General features: G+C 39.3%; 1 protein-coding gene across 5 annotated transcripts in view; it reads left to right on the forward strand.

Moving 5' to 3' along the window:
- The first annotated feature begins 1193 nt into the window (after nt 1–1193).
- The window catches only part of apbb1 (amyloid beta (A4) precursor protein-binding, family B, member 1 (Fe65)), a 29152-nt gene continuing 12277 nt past the window's right edge, over nt 1194–18068 (forward strand). Inside the window, exons 1-15 of one of the 5 annotated variants that reach the window (XM_085430527.1) lie at nt 1194–1600; nt 2186–2838; nt 3388–3593; nt 3679–3738; nt 4634–4713; nt 4789–4855; nt 5110–5256; nt 5552–5679; nt 7893–8007; nt 8138–8222; nt 8307–8387; nt 8502–8617; nt 9362–9538; nt 9706–9839; nt 16319–16343. In XM_085430527.1, coding sequence (XP_085286653.1) covers nt 2208–2838; nt 3388–3593; nt 3679–3738; nt 4634–4713; nt 4789–4855; nt 5110–5256; nt 5552–5679; nt 7893–8007; nt 8138–8222; nt 8307–8387; nt 8502–8617; nt 9362–9538; nt 9706–9839; nt 16319–16328 — 2037 coding nt within the window. In that variant the 5' untranslated portion in view covers nt 1194–1600; nt 2186–2207 and the 3' untranslated portion in view covers nt 16329–16343. Of the gene's footprint in view, nt 1601–2185; nt 2839–3387; nt 3594–3678; nt 3739–4633; nt 4714–4788; nt 4856–5109; nt 5257–5551; nt 5680–7892; nt 8008–8137; nt 8223–8306; nt 8388–8501; nt 8618–9361; nt 9539–9705; nt 12209–16318; nt 16344–18068 lie in introns of those variants that run through there. The other 4 variants (XM_085430528.1, XM_085430529.1, XM_085430524.1 and 1 more) reach the window with 4 other exon arrangements.

Here is an 18068-nt window from a genome sequence, read left to right on the forward strand (position 1 = left end):
ATTTGGTGTAGTTGTGCATGGTCTGGAAAAAAAAGAGCAGCAGTTCTCTGGGCAAGAATGCCTTGTTGATGAGGTCAGACGACAATGGCTTGGAGCTGATAGGGAGGCAGTAGTAACTGAAATAACCATTCACTGCAAGATGTGCAGAAGAGGGTTTGTGATTGTGCAGAAGAGGGTTTGTGATTGCACAGCAAACCTTGAAGTAGATGGGCTAAAGCAGCAGAAGATCGTATCTGGTGCCACTATTGTCAGCTAAGAACAAGCAACGGGGGGTTTGGGCTAACCAAAATTAGACAATAACAGTTCTGATGAGTCTTGATTTCTGTTGCAATATTCAAGCCAATTACTACCTGCCTGAGTCTTGTTACTGACCATGTTCATCCCTTTATCATCGCAGTGCATCTAGCAGGATAGAATGTCATGTCACAAACGCTCAAACTGGTTTCTTGAATGCAACAATGAGTTCTCAAAATGTCCTCCACAGTCACCAGATGTCAGTGGAAAAGAGCACCTTTTGAATGTGGTGGAAGGAGATTTGCATCATGGATGTGCAACTGACAAACCTGCAACAAGTGTGTGATGTCAGTGTGATGTCAGTATGGACCAAAATCACTGAGAAATGTTTTCAGTACTTTCTTCATTTAAGGGCAGTTTTTCTTCCAAACGTGTCCAGTAACATGTAGCAGTACATTATTAGTTTCAATGATATAAGTGGAGTTGAGGCACCGAAATACAATTGACTTTTTTTTTTTTAATATATGTTTCAAGCTTTTACTACTGCTACTACTCAGCAAAGTATTTTATAGTGTTGCATTAGCACTTTTTTGGCCAAAGACGTTAGTATAGATAAAAGCTGGGCTTATTAAAAAGTGGTCTGCTAATATGAATATGAACATTTAACGCATTTGGGATCAACCCATATAATGCAGAGACAACAAAAATGTAAAAGGCCCCAAGAATCAACACACACAGATGCAACCCCCCCCCCCCCCCCCCCCCAAAAAAAAACCTCTTCTTTTTTTTGTATTTTTCCACCTTTTTGGAACCCTTCCGTCTCCTTGTGGTGCGATTTTGCAGCTCTTTATTGATTCTTTTATTGCGTCTAACATTGGTCATTTTTATTAATTTCAGGTGTTTTGTGGTCACTTTTGCATCTCTCTGTGGTTGTTAAATTCAATTTGAGCCTGTTTTTGGCCAACTTTTGCTTCTTTTTGATGTCATCTTCATCTCCCTGTGATTATTTTGCATGCCTTCTTTTGTTATTTTACTCGTTATGGTTTCTTTCTTGGTTAGACCGGGAGCTGCTTACCCTGCGACCTGTATGCCCCCTCCCGCTCAGCGTCTAATCAATATTTGTGTGTGAAGTGTGAAGGACCGGTTTTCCTTCATTGGGTCTGCCTCCTGCTCTGTGCCTGAGTGGCAGCAGTGGGCTCTGGCCGTGACGTTAATCCGTGACGCAGGTTCGCCCTCCATCACTAGCCGAGCCCACAGACAGAAAACACCACCTAGAAACCGAGCGAGAGCCCTCACGATCTTTGGAAATATGTAGTTACGCTACACATTTTAGCGCATTTCGACGACAAAGGAGTTTGGTGAGCTGGTGAGTCAAAATTTTTAATAAAAACAGTGCTGCTGCAGTCACTTTGCTTCTGCAGTTTGGAAATGTTAGCTAGCCAACCGAGAAGCTAACATTAGCCTAGCAAAGATGTCGGTGATGGCGGACGGTGCCCGTTATTTCCAACTGCGGCGATGTTATCTAACAAGTAAAACCACGGTATTTACCTAGGTTTTATTAAACAATCATGTGAGTGAACCTAAATAATGACCCAGGTTTATACAGGCTCTTTACAGCGCCCGTTTATCTAAAAATGAAAAAGGTCGTGTTGGCAAATGGAAGGTGAAGCTGCTGAAGTGCGTTTTGTATTCGCCTGAAACCAAACAGTGAAAGTTGCCAGTAAAATGATCAACCCGGAATACACGAACAAGAAACGGACTTCATCCTTCATATTTTTAAACATTATTACTTCGCTGATTCAACATTTAACGGCCACTGTGAAATATTTGAATGTATTTGTATCAAGTGGTCGTTCTATATTTGAGAAACCTTGATGAGAATCTTTGCTAAAATCACTGCTAACTAGTATGCTAAAGGCAATGCTAATGTATTTTTTCCTCTCTCTGTCAGAGCAGCTACATGGACAGTTACCATGGGTGGTCATGATGATGAAGATATGACATATGTTGTGAATAAACAGAAGCAAGACGAAGAGCTAAAGAACAAACTGAATGACGGCAGCCACTGGTGCGACCAGGAGTCCACCGGCAACAATGCCAAGTGGGTCAAGGAAGGCCAAAACCAGCTGCGGAAAGTAGCGGAGAACCAGCAGGACCAAGACCACAACTGCAATATCAATCAGAATGGGAACAGGGAAGACTTCCCTCACCAGAACACCACTCAGGAAGATCAACAGGGTAACGAGGAGCAGACCAAGTCTCCCAAAATCGCAATGACCCCTGGTCTCAGTCAGGAGGAGTCAAAGAACATCCTTAATGAGCCGCTTCTCATTGACACCCTGGAATCCACAGAAGAGAAAGATAAAGAGAGAGAAGAGGATGATAAAGAGAAGGAAAGTAAATTGGAAGACGATGAAGAAACATCAGGTGACACCAGAGGAGAGAAACTGGCAGAAGAAGAGAGTAATGTGGAGTCTCAGAGAGTGGGGAGGAACGCTTGCCTGCTTTTTTCCAACATGAACGGGACACCAAGTGATGAAGAGTCCAGCTGGCCTGCTCTGTCTCAGGACAACACAGCTGACAGCTCTCCAAATGGCAACAGAGGTAAAAACTAAACAAAACATACAAGGTGTTTAGACAACTTTATGTTGTAGCTTGTGCAGATATTAAAAAATCTGAAGAATACACTCTGTTTATTAGCATCATACTGCAGCTAACAAGAAAAGCCAAAACGGTCAAAATAGAAGCAACACAGGATGATTTGGCTGCTAAACATATCAGTAAAAAAGAGACTCCTGGAAATAATGAATTATCATCTCTTTATTTAAATTACAGTTTGATTGCCAGATGCTATACTTTATTACTTAAATAACTCATTATTTTTAGTTATTATTAGTTTAAACCTTTCCTTTTTTCCCCCCCTTTTAAATACTGCAATATTAGGGGGGTGTTTTTTCTCAGGGGCAAAATTTAGAAAGCAGAACAGCTATTACATCTTCACCAACGCTTCCAAAGGCTGGTTGTGTTGACCAAATCAAAAAAAGTAAAATGTTTTTTTACTTTGTTAATTAGATAATTAATATGCATTTCCATGCATTTAGTTGAGATGAAGTTACCTATAGTAACCTTGGTCTCCTACTTCCCGCCCTTCAGAGTCTTTCTGGGATTCCAGCGCTTTTGAGACGGACACAGACCTGCCCTCGGGATGGATGAGGGTGCGAGATACATCGGGCACGTACTACTGGCACATTCCCACAGGCACCACTCAGTGGGAGCCTCCTTCACCCCTGGGTAAAGTTGGGGACTCCATGATGTCCTCCACGATGTCCCTGGAGACTACGCCCTGCGAGGAACCTGAGGTGAGGTCTAACCAGCATCCTAATTTGACAGAGGCACTGACAAGTAAAACTGTTGTTAACGGTAAGTCTTGTCACATTTTTCCAGGAATCTTGGGCCCAACTGTCCAGCACTGATGAAGGTGCTGGTGAAGGGGAACTGTGGAAGGTAAATCATGGCTAGAGTTTTATTCAACTCACCTCTTTGAAATGTCTTTTGAGTATATTTAGTAGGGTTGTGCGTAACGAGTCCTAGAAGATTAAATGTTGCTGTCATTGCTTAGTTAGAAAAATTTTTCAGTTTATCAATCTATAAGGTGGAAGGTAAGACAGATGTTCTACAGTACTTTGATCTAGAACAAGGATAGTTGTATGTAATACTCAAATAAATCAATGCTTAACTGCATTCGCTAGGTGGGATGCTTACATCCCTGAAGAATGAAAGCTGTTGGTTAGCACATTTAATGTTATTCAGAATCTGCTAACAAACCTAGGTAGTTCCTAGATTCAAGATAGTTTATTGTAATTTTGGATGGTATTTGCAGAAATACACAGGCTGAAATGTTGTTTCTCACCAGCCTCTACAGTGCAATAATCAATAAAAAAAATAACAACACAGTATCTAACAACCAAGCAGCAGGTTGCCAAGACACTTGGTAAACTCAGGTGTAAACAATCACATTAGGTAGCAGCAGGCCTCTCACAGAGAGGGTGTGCAGTGTTATGCCACACATTTCAGACATTTAAAATAAGATCTGACTATTAAAGAATATGATTCATGGATTAAAAACACCCTAAATACAAACAGACAGTTTTTTTTTTGATGGAGACTATTTACCCTAATTCATTAGAATGAATTAGAACTTGATTTTTTTTCCTGAACTTTAAGACTAGCTCACTAGTTAAAGTTTTTGCATTCTCCCATTTAAGACTAGTAAGTTAGTCACCAGGAACAACCCTAAGCCTTATAGTATTTTGGACAATATGACAGAATTTACATACCTTTCATGCATATGTGCTCTGTGATCAAATGGCTCCATCTGCACATAAATGTTTGTCTTTAGGAGGAGGGAGAAGTTGCATCTGATCAAAGTCTGAAGGAGTTTGAAGGAGCAACTTTACGCTATGCATCTATCAACCTGAAGTATGTGGTGTTAAAACTTTCTAATTAGTCAGTGTTAATTTTGGAGATGTTTAACTTTATTTTCTGTCATTGTAGTTATAATTGCTCCCAATCTGAGGATGAAGAGAAGCTTGCTCCACTCTGCACAGACTTAGAAACTAAGGTAAATCATCTGCTTAATTTTAGATTTTTTCAATATGTTCAGAGTAGTTGGGTCTCAGTTTTCATTTTAGAAATGCTGTCACAGAAAACTGGCATTGGAATGGGTCTCAGAGATGTAGGACATATGAAATGTGTAGGGGCGTTGATTATTTATCTATTTATTTACCTACCTACCAAAGATTAATAGTTTTCTGCACATGAAAGAGTTTTTTGTGTCCTAGTTTATACTAATATGCAGCACTTTTGTACTGTCAGTGTTTCGCAGTGCGCTCTCTGGGCTGGGTTGAGATGTCTGAGGACGACATGGCACCTGGCAAGAGTAGTGTCGCTGTCAACAACTGCATCAGGCAGCTCTCTTATCACAAACACAACCTTCATGACACCGCTGGGATCTGGGGAGAGGTAAGATGATTGTAATGACACACGCACACAGATATGTTCATGACATTTTATGTAATGTTCTTTTTAATAAGAATTTCTTTGAATGTGCAGGGCAGAAACATGTTTCATTTAGTGGTTGGTTCCAACCACAATTCGTCTTTGATGATTTGATTGAAAATGATTGATAATGCTCCATTTCCATTTCTAAAATAGTGTTTTGAATTCAAGAGAAATACTTAAAGTACCGTGGGTAACAACATTTTGTAGAAATGTGTGCTTAGTCTGACTTCTCAAACTGAAACGTGTGTTGTGACAGGGTAAAGACATGCTAATGGTCCTGGAGAATGACACCATGAAGTTGATCGACCCGCTGGGCCAGACTTTGCTTCATGCTCAGCCGATTGGCAGCATCCGGGTCTGGGGTGTCGGCAGAGACAACGGCAGGTCAGTATCCACAGCACAAGGGCAAATTGAAAATGGCAGAACTATAAAATGTATTTAACTGCCTTCTTCAGTCAGTTTTGAAAACAAATGTAATGTCATTGGCTCTGCTGTTTTTTATGATACTTAAAAAATATAATTTTTAACTTTAAGCTCATATAATAATTTTTTTTTTTTTTAATTGGACATGCATTTTTTTCTTCTTTCTATTAAAATGTAGCTCGCATTTGTAATTTGTTTGAGGTGCTCAGTGACAGCATGTTTCTAATGAGGCTATTTAAATCTCAAATTAAATATATCTCCAGGCTTTTTCCTAGGTTAAAATCTACCTTTGGAGGGCATGTAAACCTGATTGGATTTTTTTTTAAATATTTTTTTTAAAAATTTTTTTGCATTTCCCAATTTTTGAGTTACTTTGAATAGTGACAAGCACAATGTATTTTAAGCTTAAGTAAATTTAACTCCACTTTATAAATGGAGGGGGGCAGATCATATCTTGCATATCACAATCTTGATAACTATCCTGATGGATGCCAAAATGTTTAAATGGAGCGGAAATCCTACTCGGTTTAAGGTTAACTGAAGTTTGCTGTGATGAATTTTTGCATTGAGTGAAATTTAGTTTAGTTGAGTTCCTGAATATTCTTCATAACTTCTGACTGAATAAGCTGCTTTATTTTCCATATTTGAATGGGGTTTTTTTTTTGCTGTTTTTGTATTGGGTCCTTACTCAGTGACTTAAAATGATGTGCTGCAGTTCTGAGATCTGGCATGGTGGCTGTGTTAGTCTTTATTTTGCAGCATGCTGCTGCCCTCTGCTGGATTTTTAATAACATTGCCTCCTGTTGCTGATTTCTTAATAATTGTGTATTTCTTTCTTTTCTTTCATGCTGCATTTTCAATCATGAGCAGGGAAAGGTATCCATTAATGATTACTATTCTAAAAACTTTATATAATTCTTGTTGTGTGCCATTTTGTTGTTATTTTCGTGTGTGTCTGTCTAGAGCAGGGCGATGTGACCCAAAATATTTATCACGCTATACATTTGAAAATTTGCAATAACGATATAGGGGCGATCGTGGCTCAAGAGTTGGGAGTTCACCTTGTAATCGGAAGGTTGCCCGTTCGAGCCCCGGCTTGGACAGTCTCGGTCGTTGTGTCCTTGGGCAAGACACTTCACCCGTTGCCTACTGGTGGTGGTCAGAGGGCCCGGTGGCGCCAGTGTCCGGCAGCCTCGCCTCTGTCAGTGCGCCCCAGGGCGGCTGTGGCTACAATGTAGCTGCCATCACCAGTGTGTGAATGGGTGGATGACTGGATGTGTAAAGCGCTTTGGGGTCCTTAGGGACTAGTAAAACACTATACAAATACAGGCCATTTACCATATAACTGGTGATATAATTGACACTAGACAAAATACAATCAATGTATTTTCACTTAAACAGCAGCTGTTTTTTATGTGCATTAAAGTTATATAAAAATGTAACAGTGCTAATGCAAATTCCTTCCAGCAAGGAATTTGCATTTGGCTGAAATATCCTCAGCATAACCATGTATAATATCCACAAAACCTAAAAAGAGGTTATAAACACACAATACGGTAATATTATGTTGAAGCACAGTACGTATCACTCCGTGAGGCTCCTACCTACAATAGCCGTAATGCTTTGACAATCCATCAAGCGGTGCGGGTTCATAGCTTAGCAAAGTCGTACTAAAACATTTGACAGATTTGCGCCGTGTGCCGCATAAAATCGTTTCGAGCTCAGTAAACACAACCAGAATTCATACATAAGGCACACGGGATTATAAGGGGCACTGTAGATTTTCAGAAAAATCAAAGGATTGATTTTAAGTGTGCCGTATTTTCCAAAAAACACGGTAGCATGCTCTACCAAAAATAGTGCTTTGTGCTTTACAAACCAATTCTGGTTTATCTGTTTCATTCATTCTCTGCCGCCGGCATGCTTTTTCTGCCATGTGTGTATGAAAACAAAGGCACTGCGCATGCACGTTTTACCCATATTCTATCACGATATTTCATTTTCTTATCCTTGCCCAACATTATACCGGTATTACCGTGGCCGGCATGATATGGCCCAGCCCTATGTCTGTCTGTGTTTTATGTTCTCGTAAGCTTGTATTTTTAAAACCGTATTTTTAAAAACTGCAGATTTAATAAGCCACTCTGTATGTGTATATAATCTTTCTCCTGCAGGGATTTTGCTTATGTCGCACGAGACAACCTGACCCAAGTTCTGAAGTGTCACGTTTTCCGCTGCGACTCGCCCGCCAAGAACATTGCCACCAGCTTACATGAGATGTGTTCAAAGGTTAGCCCTTATTAGATTTGTCATTATGAATTCAAAGAGTCTCCGCTGATTTTGAGGTGTTTTTTTTTTTTTTTTTTTTTTTTTTTAAAATTTAATTAAAATTCACAGTTTTTCCCTTATTTAACTTCAGATAATGATGGAGAGAAAGGCCTCCAAGCCAGGGGTGAGCAGGCTCAACTCTGACCCAGGCAAACCTGTGGTCATCCCTGTTGAAGGTAAAGCAAAGTTAGACACTTTGAATGTCCTAATTTCTGAAAGCATAGGAACAAGTTGCATAATGTTTCCTCACTTCTTAACAGAGTTTCCAGCTCCAAAAAATGAACTCTTCCAGCGCTTCCGTGTTTATTACCTGGGCAATCAGCCTGTGGCTAAACCCGTTGGTAAGAAAACGCCTTAAAGTGTGTAACTGCTGTGCTAAATACTTCTATTGTACTTTGTCATGCTGACCGTGTTTGTGATGTGCTGATCATATATTCTGTGTGTGTTCTTTTCAGGTATGGACATAGTCAATGAAACACTAGAGACAGCAATGAATGGCAGAGATAAAAATGACTGGACTCCTGTCTTTGTGAATGTTGCACCAGCCACCCTCACAATACTTTCACGACAGGTATTGGAAAACAGTCTGAACATGACAGAACAGTATGGGGAATTAAAGTCAGTGACTGATTGTCATCTTCACTGGTCCTTTTCTGAGTTGTCATCAGTATGTTTAAAATGTGCGATGAAGTCATCATCAGTGATAACCCTAAACCTAACTCTATTCTGTGGGAATAAGTCATTTTATTTACGTTTTACTTTAATTAAAAGTAATTTAATTAATTTGGGGGCATTAAGCTACACACACAAGAGACATTTGTAAGAACAGTCCTTTTTGCTTTTGTCCGCTTTTCTTTTCTTTTTTTCTTTTTAAAGTTTTGTGAGAAATAGCAGTGATTCTCATAGTCTGGACTCTGATATTTATCACTTGCAGTAACCATCCTAGAGGATAAACTTAAATGTTTTTCTTTTGGAATTGCTTTGAAAATCAAATGATTTTTCTATGACTAGGATTTTGCGATTTACTCTAAAATTACCATGAAATATTTAGATTGTAAGGAGAAACTGAACAGATGAAGCAAAGCCACATACCAAGTGTTACCAAGTGGTACTTTGTTTTCTGACCTATTTGTTTTCCTGAACTCATCTTGTATATTGCTGGTAGTTGAAAAGAACTTATAAGGTACTTGGTTTTCCTCGTGTGATGATCTAGAGTTGTGTCTGAGGGTTAGGGTGGACTCCAGAAGATTTCCACATTTTAACAAATTTTTTTGACTGGACAACCTTTGTATTTTTTATTTTTTTAAAACTCTAGGATGAGGAGGTGCTGTCAGAGTGCAGGGTGCGTTTCCTGTCTTTCATGGGTGTGGGGAAGGACGTCCACACCTTTGCGTTCATCATGGCGGAAGGTCCCCACGATTTCACCTGTCACATGTTTTGGTGTGAACCCAATGCGGCCAGTCTGAGTGAGGCCGTGCAGGCTGCCTGCATGGTGAGTCACATGAAACACTCACCATGAGTCAGCATGAGACTAAACTAAATAAGAGTTCCTGTTTGTCCTTAAGTGGGAAGATAATTTGCCACAGTTGTGGAATCCAGTGTTGAGTCTTGTCTTTGTCACCTTAGACATCCATGTTTGTGGTTTTGTTCTCTTTCAAGCTTCGCTACCAGAAATGTTTGGATGCACGTCCGCCCAGCCTCGCCTCCTGCCTGCCCACGCCTCCCGCCGACTCTGTGGCTCGCCGCGTCAAGAAAGGCATGCAGAGTCTGCTCGGCAGCTTCAAGAGCTACAGGTCAGGATCTCAGTCCCCGTGAGCTCGAGTGCAGATGATACACTGTCCTTTAAACACAGGACCCATCACAACAGCCCCCGTTTCACTCTCACTTGTCCTTCTCTTCATCCTTCTGCCTTACGACTTGTCTCGTCACTTAGTCTACAGTGTGCAGAGTAGTTTGTGGGGAAAATGTGTGTCTGAAAAGATTGCATTTATTTATATATTTTTTTCGGCTTTTACTTTATACAAGAATTTTAAACTCTCATCTCCAAACAGATGAGCCCCTGGCATCAAATGTTGTCTTTGCCGGGACTCCTCCTGTGAGTCTTTAATATTTTTGTGTTTTAACAGAAACAATGCCATGAATGTTGAATATGGATGTATTATATTTTAAATGCAATGCTAGATTTTGCTTGAAAAAGAGGTTGATAAATTCCCTCACACATATGCTCTCGTCCCCTCGTACCCCTCAGTGCAATTATCATCTCCGGCACGCCTCCTTTTCTACTGTTTTAAAGACCGTACTGTAAACCACTTGTGGTCGGTTGGTGTCAGATCCCCAAACTGATTTTCTAAAACATCACAGCATCTCTCTCTCTCTCTCACCTTAGGTTGTAACAAAAGAGTTTTAGATGTCTCGGTGATGTGCCACGTAGTCATGTACCCCGCTCCCCGACTCAAACAATGTATTTTCAGTCTTCCAAAGAACTCTACGGTCATCTGTCACATAGTGAGCAAACACTGATTTGAGTGGAGTGTGTTTCTCATTCATTCTGCATGAACATTTGCAAGTTCAGTGCTAGTGTGCAATAATCAGATGTTCCAGTGCGGTTGCCATGCGATTATTTGTTCACTTTATTTGAGAGAGTCTGAAAAGATTTTGAGTGAGGCTAATGGAACAACAGAGCCATGTTTAAAATCATTATATTATGATAGATATAATAGTAATAAAAACAATCTACAAACTCTGGGTTTTCTCAAAGACATTTACCACCAACAACTTCTGAATAGTACTGTAGAAACTCACCACAGGCTGCATGTTTTGATAGCTTAGAGTTTTTGCTGCTTGCAGCATTGTAGTGCTTAAGAGCCATCAGTGTATCCTGTAAATTCTTTCTGTGTTTCTGTATGGTAAAAGAGGAGGCTGGAGCTGATGTGTTGTTTCGTGTTACATAGGCATGTCACTCTAGGTAGTGTCAGTGTTTATCATAAGCTAGCAGTAGAAAGTTAGACTTCCTGTCAGGTTCTTCAACACTGAAAAGTTGAGAGCAAATTGATGTCTGTATTTAGTTTGTCACAGGGAAACCTAGAGATGATCTCTAAGTGGTTTACATTTTTATTCTTTTCCTATGCCAGACTTTAATGTGTGTGGGTACCTGGCCGCTCCAGTTAATGTATTTTTTTATCGTTTTCACACACTACAGTGTACACATTTAAGACGATTTTCACATTAGCTCGTTTAGATTTAGTTTTTATAAAGAACACACTACTAAGCCGAGTTGTATTTTATCTTTGTGTCTGTCAGTGAACAATACTGTATGTAGCACAATAGTAAGTCATCTAATGTTAAAGATGCAGTTTGTGAGATGTTTTGGACACTAGGGGGCGTCTGTTTGACCATGTTGTATAAAAAATAGTTTCACATCAAATGCATCGCCACAAGTAAATGACAACACATAATAATGTAAAAGGAATCCAGAGTTAAAATTGTGTCTGAAACATCTTTAATTCATTAATATATAAAAGATAAATATATTTTATGGAACATTAAACCCCCTTAAATGCATTGGTGCAAAATAATGCACATCTTTTCTCTAAGATAAAGCCATTTTTAAAAAATGATTTAAGCTAACGACTGACGTTATTAGTTTTCTGACTTAGTCTCTTAAATAACACTTTGATATAGTTAAAAGCTAAAATCAGAGGACCAGCACTATGGAAAGTGTTTAATCTATATTTAAAAGATAAAACCAAATGTTGGTGCTTCAGACAAGTGTGACAGTGTCGTTTTAAACAAGTTTTTTAACATCTGTTCATTTGTCTCCATCCAGTTGTGGAAGCAAAGCTCCACGCTGGCCTCTCCATTCGTTCAAACTCACAACACTAAAACTCTTACCAACTGCTTCTTTTATGTGCGTAAAAAATATAACACTACTGAAACTTAGACTACATTGACTCATATTACTGCCTTGTCACTCATGTGTCACTTGGAATTATTGTGCTTTTTCTCCTTCAACGATTGCTGTGTCCAGTCAATGGCAACACTAAAGCCAGATGAGTTAAAGAACATTAGCAGATTAATTTATTTCTGTTCATGTAAATTAGGTGTATAAAATGTATGTATATAAAAGTCACTGCACAATAAATGTGAACATATCATAACTGATTATCTTGTGGTCTTTTAATGTCATTTTTCTGGTTGTGTGAATCCAAGTGTCTCTGGGGAAATTGGTTTCCAAAGGGCAGGATTAGATCCTATAGCCTGAAAATGTCTCCTTGTGGTTGTAGAAGCGTTGGATGGTTTTCTTTCTCTATCAATGCCTTTATCTGCTATTGTTAGCTGGTCCATTAAAATGGAAAGAACCAAGTGCAAGCTGGGTGGCCCTTTTTTGAATATATTGCAAAGCTGCTGACACTAGTGTTACCATATGTATTGACAAAGCAGTCACACAGTGTATTAGCAGATAAGATACAAAACACTAGACACCACCTCCCTCCACCAGTCACCTGTTCAGTTGATATCAGCACTGCTGCCCCCACCTGGTGAGTTCAAAAGGATGGGTTGGGCTGGGTATTGTTTCTCTAAAAGATATCTTTGGAGATCAAAGGTGCGCATAAAGTGGAACCTCAGCAGCAACCGCAGCCTGGTAATAATAGGCTCTGCTATCTCCACACAAATATCTGGACTGCTCCGCCAGCGGGATCCTGCAGCAGTTTGGACGGATCAAAGCCCAGGCTGTAATCATTTCCTTTTGAAGAGCTAGACGGGGACTCTGTGCTATGTGACTGATTGACTGCTGTTTGTGGAGATTAAGCATATCAAAGTTTACAGGCATCCTCTGTCCTATTGCATCAGGTGTTAAACGTGTCTGTAAAAACACAAACGATGGCTGCTTTTATGGTCAGTGTGCATGCGGACTAGAACCATCTTTCTAAACTCGTCTGGCTTTATAAAGGTAATAGTTTTATACTGAATTTGTTAAATAAAATTTAACCACAGGTAGCCTGGACAGTAGAACCATCTGCCTAGTGCTTGGGAACACTTTGTAATGGTGCGACCTCTGGGGGTAATGTTGTCTAGCACCAGAATGTTGGTAACAGATCTTTTGGTTTGGGTTTTGATGAAGTCTTAAATTTTGATCGGCTCCAGTTTACAAAGGTCAACTTGAAACAAAATGTGCAAATGTATGGTCGCATCCCAAGGGGGGAAACAAAGACAGTTACCAGACAGCAGCAGTGGAATTACAGTTTATATTACATTGTGCTAGAAATAGAAATACTCAAGTCTACATAGACTTTTGCTTCAGACCATAAAAAATAAATAAATTTAAGCTTCTGTTTAAGCTGGTCAGGAAATGGTGCTCAAGTAATGTATTTAATTGAATTAGTTAAGTTTAATTAGTCAATTAAGGTTCTTTGTGTGATCAATGCTAAATCTTTGAACAGTGTAGTTTTGCATATGTGTATTATTATTATTATTTTTTTTGTAAAATGCACTGAGTTTACTAGTTGACAAACTTACTCTTAGCCTCTCATTTAGTTTCTTGCGACGTGGTCACCCTCGGTGGACACTGGATCTGACTGGGTTTGGTAAACTTGAAGGCCAGACTTTGGGGTTCATACTTTGAGTTTCTGAGCATTTTTTGGGGCATCTTGTCCTGCTGGGAGAGACTACTGCCATAGGATAGTGCTAGAGCTGGGCGATAGAACGATAACGATATGTATCGCGATATAACTTTTACTCGATAGAGAAATTAAGCTATCGCGATAGACCTCGCCGCTCTTGTCCTCAAAAAAAAAAAAAGGTCAGCCAATCCAAATTAAGTAGCGCAGAGCCGAACCAATCACAGCCGCAGCGTCACGTCGCGTGACTTGTTACGTACAGCACAAGTGCCAAGCCGCACGTGTGTTTGTTTGGGAAGCAGCCAGCGGGTAATGGAGGAAATGAGTGTGCCGACTAGAAAAATCAACCGAGCGTGACCGAAGAGAAAACAGATGATGGTTCCAACGCCGGAGAGATTGTCGAACGGAAGAGCCAAAGAAGTTCCGTAGTGTGAAGGTATTTCGGCTATTTCAAGTCTGACAAAAAACAGAGTAGCGTGCACTGTAAATTGTGCCGAAAGCAAGTCTGGAAATACAATAAACTGGTGCATGCGTCACACTGTGCACCACGTTATTGTTTCGGTGAAATGAATTTCTACAATACTGTTAATTCTACTCTCTGCAGTGTTTAAATGCTTACATATACACACAGTTACTGTCCCTCCACACATACGACTCGGTTCTGCTTCTATGCCCCAGCTTTGTTTACTTTTTCCCACCGAGGCTTCTAGACTTCTGATTGGCCAACATTTCTGCACGGTTAGGAATCTAGCGCCACCTGCTGCTTTGGCATGTTCATAGCAGCGTTTTCCTTCATTTCTGCCTTTATGTGTGGACGGGATTATTTTTAAAACGAAAACAGAAAATCTCCGTTTTCAAAAATACCCGTGTACGTGTGGACGTAGCCTCAGTCTCTGACTGGAAGCGCTAATTCGTCATTCGGCTTTTGTCAGACTAAAGTAACTGTTAAAACTGTTTGAAAAGCTCAGCTATACAACAAGGAGAGATTGAGAATTTCCTTTTAGTTCTCAGTTTATTTGATATTGACAAAAGTTAGTCAGTTTTGTCTGTTCTTCTGTAAAACAAACTAAGATTTATTTTTAGAATTAATATTTTGTTTCTAAGTGGAATTGACAATTTAGTCTGTTTTGTTTGTTCTATTTTGAAACTTAAACGCTTTAGCGGCTGCCTTTTGTGTAGTTTGCAATATTTGCCTTTATTTATCTGAAAAGGTCTCATGTTCCTTAAGTACATCTACCCTGTTGAACTTATTATGGGAAATAAATATTTAAAAACAAGCTGCTGATTATTTCACATTTTACTTGTGAGCAACGGCACATTTAAATCTTACAAATATAGTTATTTGGCTTATATCGTGATAGATATCGTTATCGCCTGAAATGAAAAAAACATATCGTGATATGAAAAAATCTTATATCGCCCAGCTCTAGATAGTGCTGTTCCCAAACAAATCCATGTCTTTTATTTTAGTGACAGACTTCTCCTTTAATTTTTTTGATTTCTTGTGTTATAAACAAAGTCCTTCCTATGATGTCTCACTATGGAACTGAGACACAGTTCAAGTCTGTTTTGAATCTCGCCATTTTAATTAAGTCGTCCCTTTGTTATTAAATGACAGGACACGGTTATGCCTTACATACTGTATGCCATAATTAGCTCATAATTTAATCTTACGTTGTTTTTCTAATAGACCCAAAATAACTTATTCGGCATCATATGTCAAATTTACTTGCACTAAACTAATAATTTTTCCTGTTTTATCTAAAAAAAAAAAGAAGGACAAAAACAAAAATACAGACACACACACACACACGCAGGCATACAATCTGAATATTATGCCACTGCTATATGGGACTGTACATTGTGGTGCTGTTGTTTTGTATCATTTCAAATGGAGTGTTTATTTCAATAGAGGCCTACAGCTAAATAAAATGTAAAGATTATCACCCTCATAATGGCTGGATTTGTTGCTGGACTGCTGTGGTACGATGCCTTTGCAGCCGAGTGCATGTAATCCTTTCTTTGAGGATTTATTTCTTATACAAAACACATGCTGGTTGTGTAGCCTTGTAAAGCTTGGATTGTGAATGTGCAGCGGAGGCATGTTTACAGCCACCCATGCCCTCAATCCCTTTGTCTCCTCAGTATTCTGCTGCCATATGTGTCTGTGTATCTCCAATGCCAGATTTATGCATTCCCTATTTGCAGAGTGTCAATCACAATTTACATAGGTCGGCCCATGGAGAAACTAATCACAATTATAATTATTCCTATAGCCTAATTATGCTTGTGGCATTTGTTTAATGGAGATTTATTTTGAGTAATGAATGTGTAGTCTTGTGGAACATTGCTTTTCCTCTTGGTGTGGAGGAGAGGACTTGCGTCTCCTCTGCCGGGCTCCTCAATCTAATCACCAATCTCAGGCTAGATAAAAGGAGCTGGTGCAAGCTTCGTCTTCAACCTGGTATCAAGTTCTGAGAGAGATGATAGAAATCCCTGCAGGGCACAGCCTTTCCAACTCATTCATATTGCTAGAGTACACCTCTTTGTACAAAGATTCTCATATCCTTTGCAGCCCTTTTTTAAAAAAAAACCGTGATTACCCATTGCAATCTCTGATGCTTTTTTTTTTTTTTTTTTTTTGCCCTCTGCAGGGCTCTGTAGAGATCTGTGCTTCTTGGTAATCTGGGGTGACAATGCTGAGTACAGAGCCTTGGTCAAGGCTACAGCAAATCAAACATGGCCACAGGAGATGAGTAAAAGCATAGAGTTGGATCAACTACAAAGAACAAAGCCAAGGAGACGACAATCCTTTGATGCCACCACTGTAGGGACTGTTATAACAAACAGTTCCTGCTTGTACCTATAAAATCCATATAATATAAGATTAAAAAAACACAGAATGGGAGGTTGGGGAGAATAAATGACAGACAAAAAAGGTGCAACACACAAACAGTAGTGCAGCACATTAATACTCTGAGCCATTCATTTGGGGATTAAGCATCAAATCTCAAAATGTTCAGTAATTCATTCTCTACCAAATAACACAGTGATTGCTTTGCCAGTGGGAGCAGCCAGGCGCCCATTGGTGTCTGGATAATCGTTTTTCCAGTGGTCCTCCAGCGATTCCAGCAGCTCAGCGGTCGCTCAGTAACAGTTCACTACACAGCAATCTAACAGGAACCACTGCCTTTACTGGCTGTGCAGCACATGTTGCATGACAATGTTAACCTGGACTAAGCTAACGAGTAGGGCTCAAAATGTACCTAGTTTCTGAGATTGACAAATGTCACCATCAAAGCCTACATGAGTAAAAGTAGACGTTTTTGCTCCTGTACACGAGACAGAGTCAGAATAAACAGTTTAAGCAATAAGGTCAAAATTATGGACGATCCTAAACAAAAAGTCTGAGAGCTAACAAATGACTGATATTGATGTATTAATCTGAGTCTGGTTAAGTGGTTGTCACTTAACAGACAACTAGGTATTTAAATAAAAAAATTACTTCATTATATATTTCAGTAAGATTCTGCTGCAGTTTATAAATTGTACACAGACACTAAAATATCTAACGTAATGCTGGTTGCTAGTTAAAAACCCAGCAGGAAACATGTCTGTGTAAAAGCCCCGACTATCAGATTAATGTGATTTTTAAATGGGAAATGTAACTCTTGATTTTAGACTTAAGATGAACTTTTTGATGCTGGAAATACTGGAATGTGAGTTTATTACACTCTTGAGATCTAAACAGTTGAAGTTATATAGTTTAGCAACCCCATTTCTTTTTGACATACAGATCTTTATTTAGTTTTATATCTGTCATGCGATTTTTCATAAGCAAATATTTGGCTGATCTTTCCATCGGTTTCTTCATTTGCATAGGACTACATACATGAAATTGCCTTTAAATCTTTCACCAAGATCTCACTGACAAATCATTTCATTCCAAGACAAATATACTTTTCTGGCACACCTTGGTCCACCGATCTGTCATATCTATTAAAATATGTCAAACTTCATAAAAGAGTAATTGCCATGAAGAATGGTGAGTGTCACACTGGAAATGAACGGTCTTTATATTTGGTGCACTAACATGTCGGTGGAATCTGTAATGATCTGTAACAGCAACCAATTCATATTCATATTGTCTATGATTGGGGTTCCTCAGGCTGTGACGTCCATTGATCGAAGATAGTGGAAAATGACATGTCTCATTATACATAAGGATGAAACATCCCTGATGTGTTAGAGAACACAATGGTTTGAATGCTTCCTCATTTCCCGATTATTTGCTTCCTTAATAAGAATTAAATGAGAAAATCAATATTGATCTTATATCAGATTTCTCATAAATACTGTTTGAAGCTACAGTGAGAAGCTGATTGGTTGAGCTTAGGATAAGGA

Source organism: Copadichromis virginalis, linkage group LG14 (genome assembly GCF_057382275.1).
Source record: "Copadichromis virginalis isolate Kocher_CV1m ecotype Utaka linkage group LG14, C_Virginalis_male_GT1.1, whole genome shotgun sequence".
NCBI lineage: Eukaryota > Metazoa > Chordata > Actinopteri > Cichliformes > Cichlidae > Copadichromis > Copadichromis virginalis.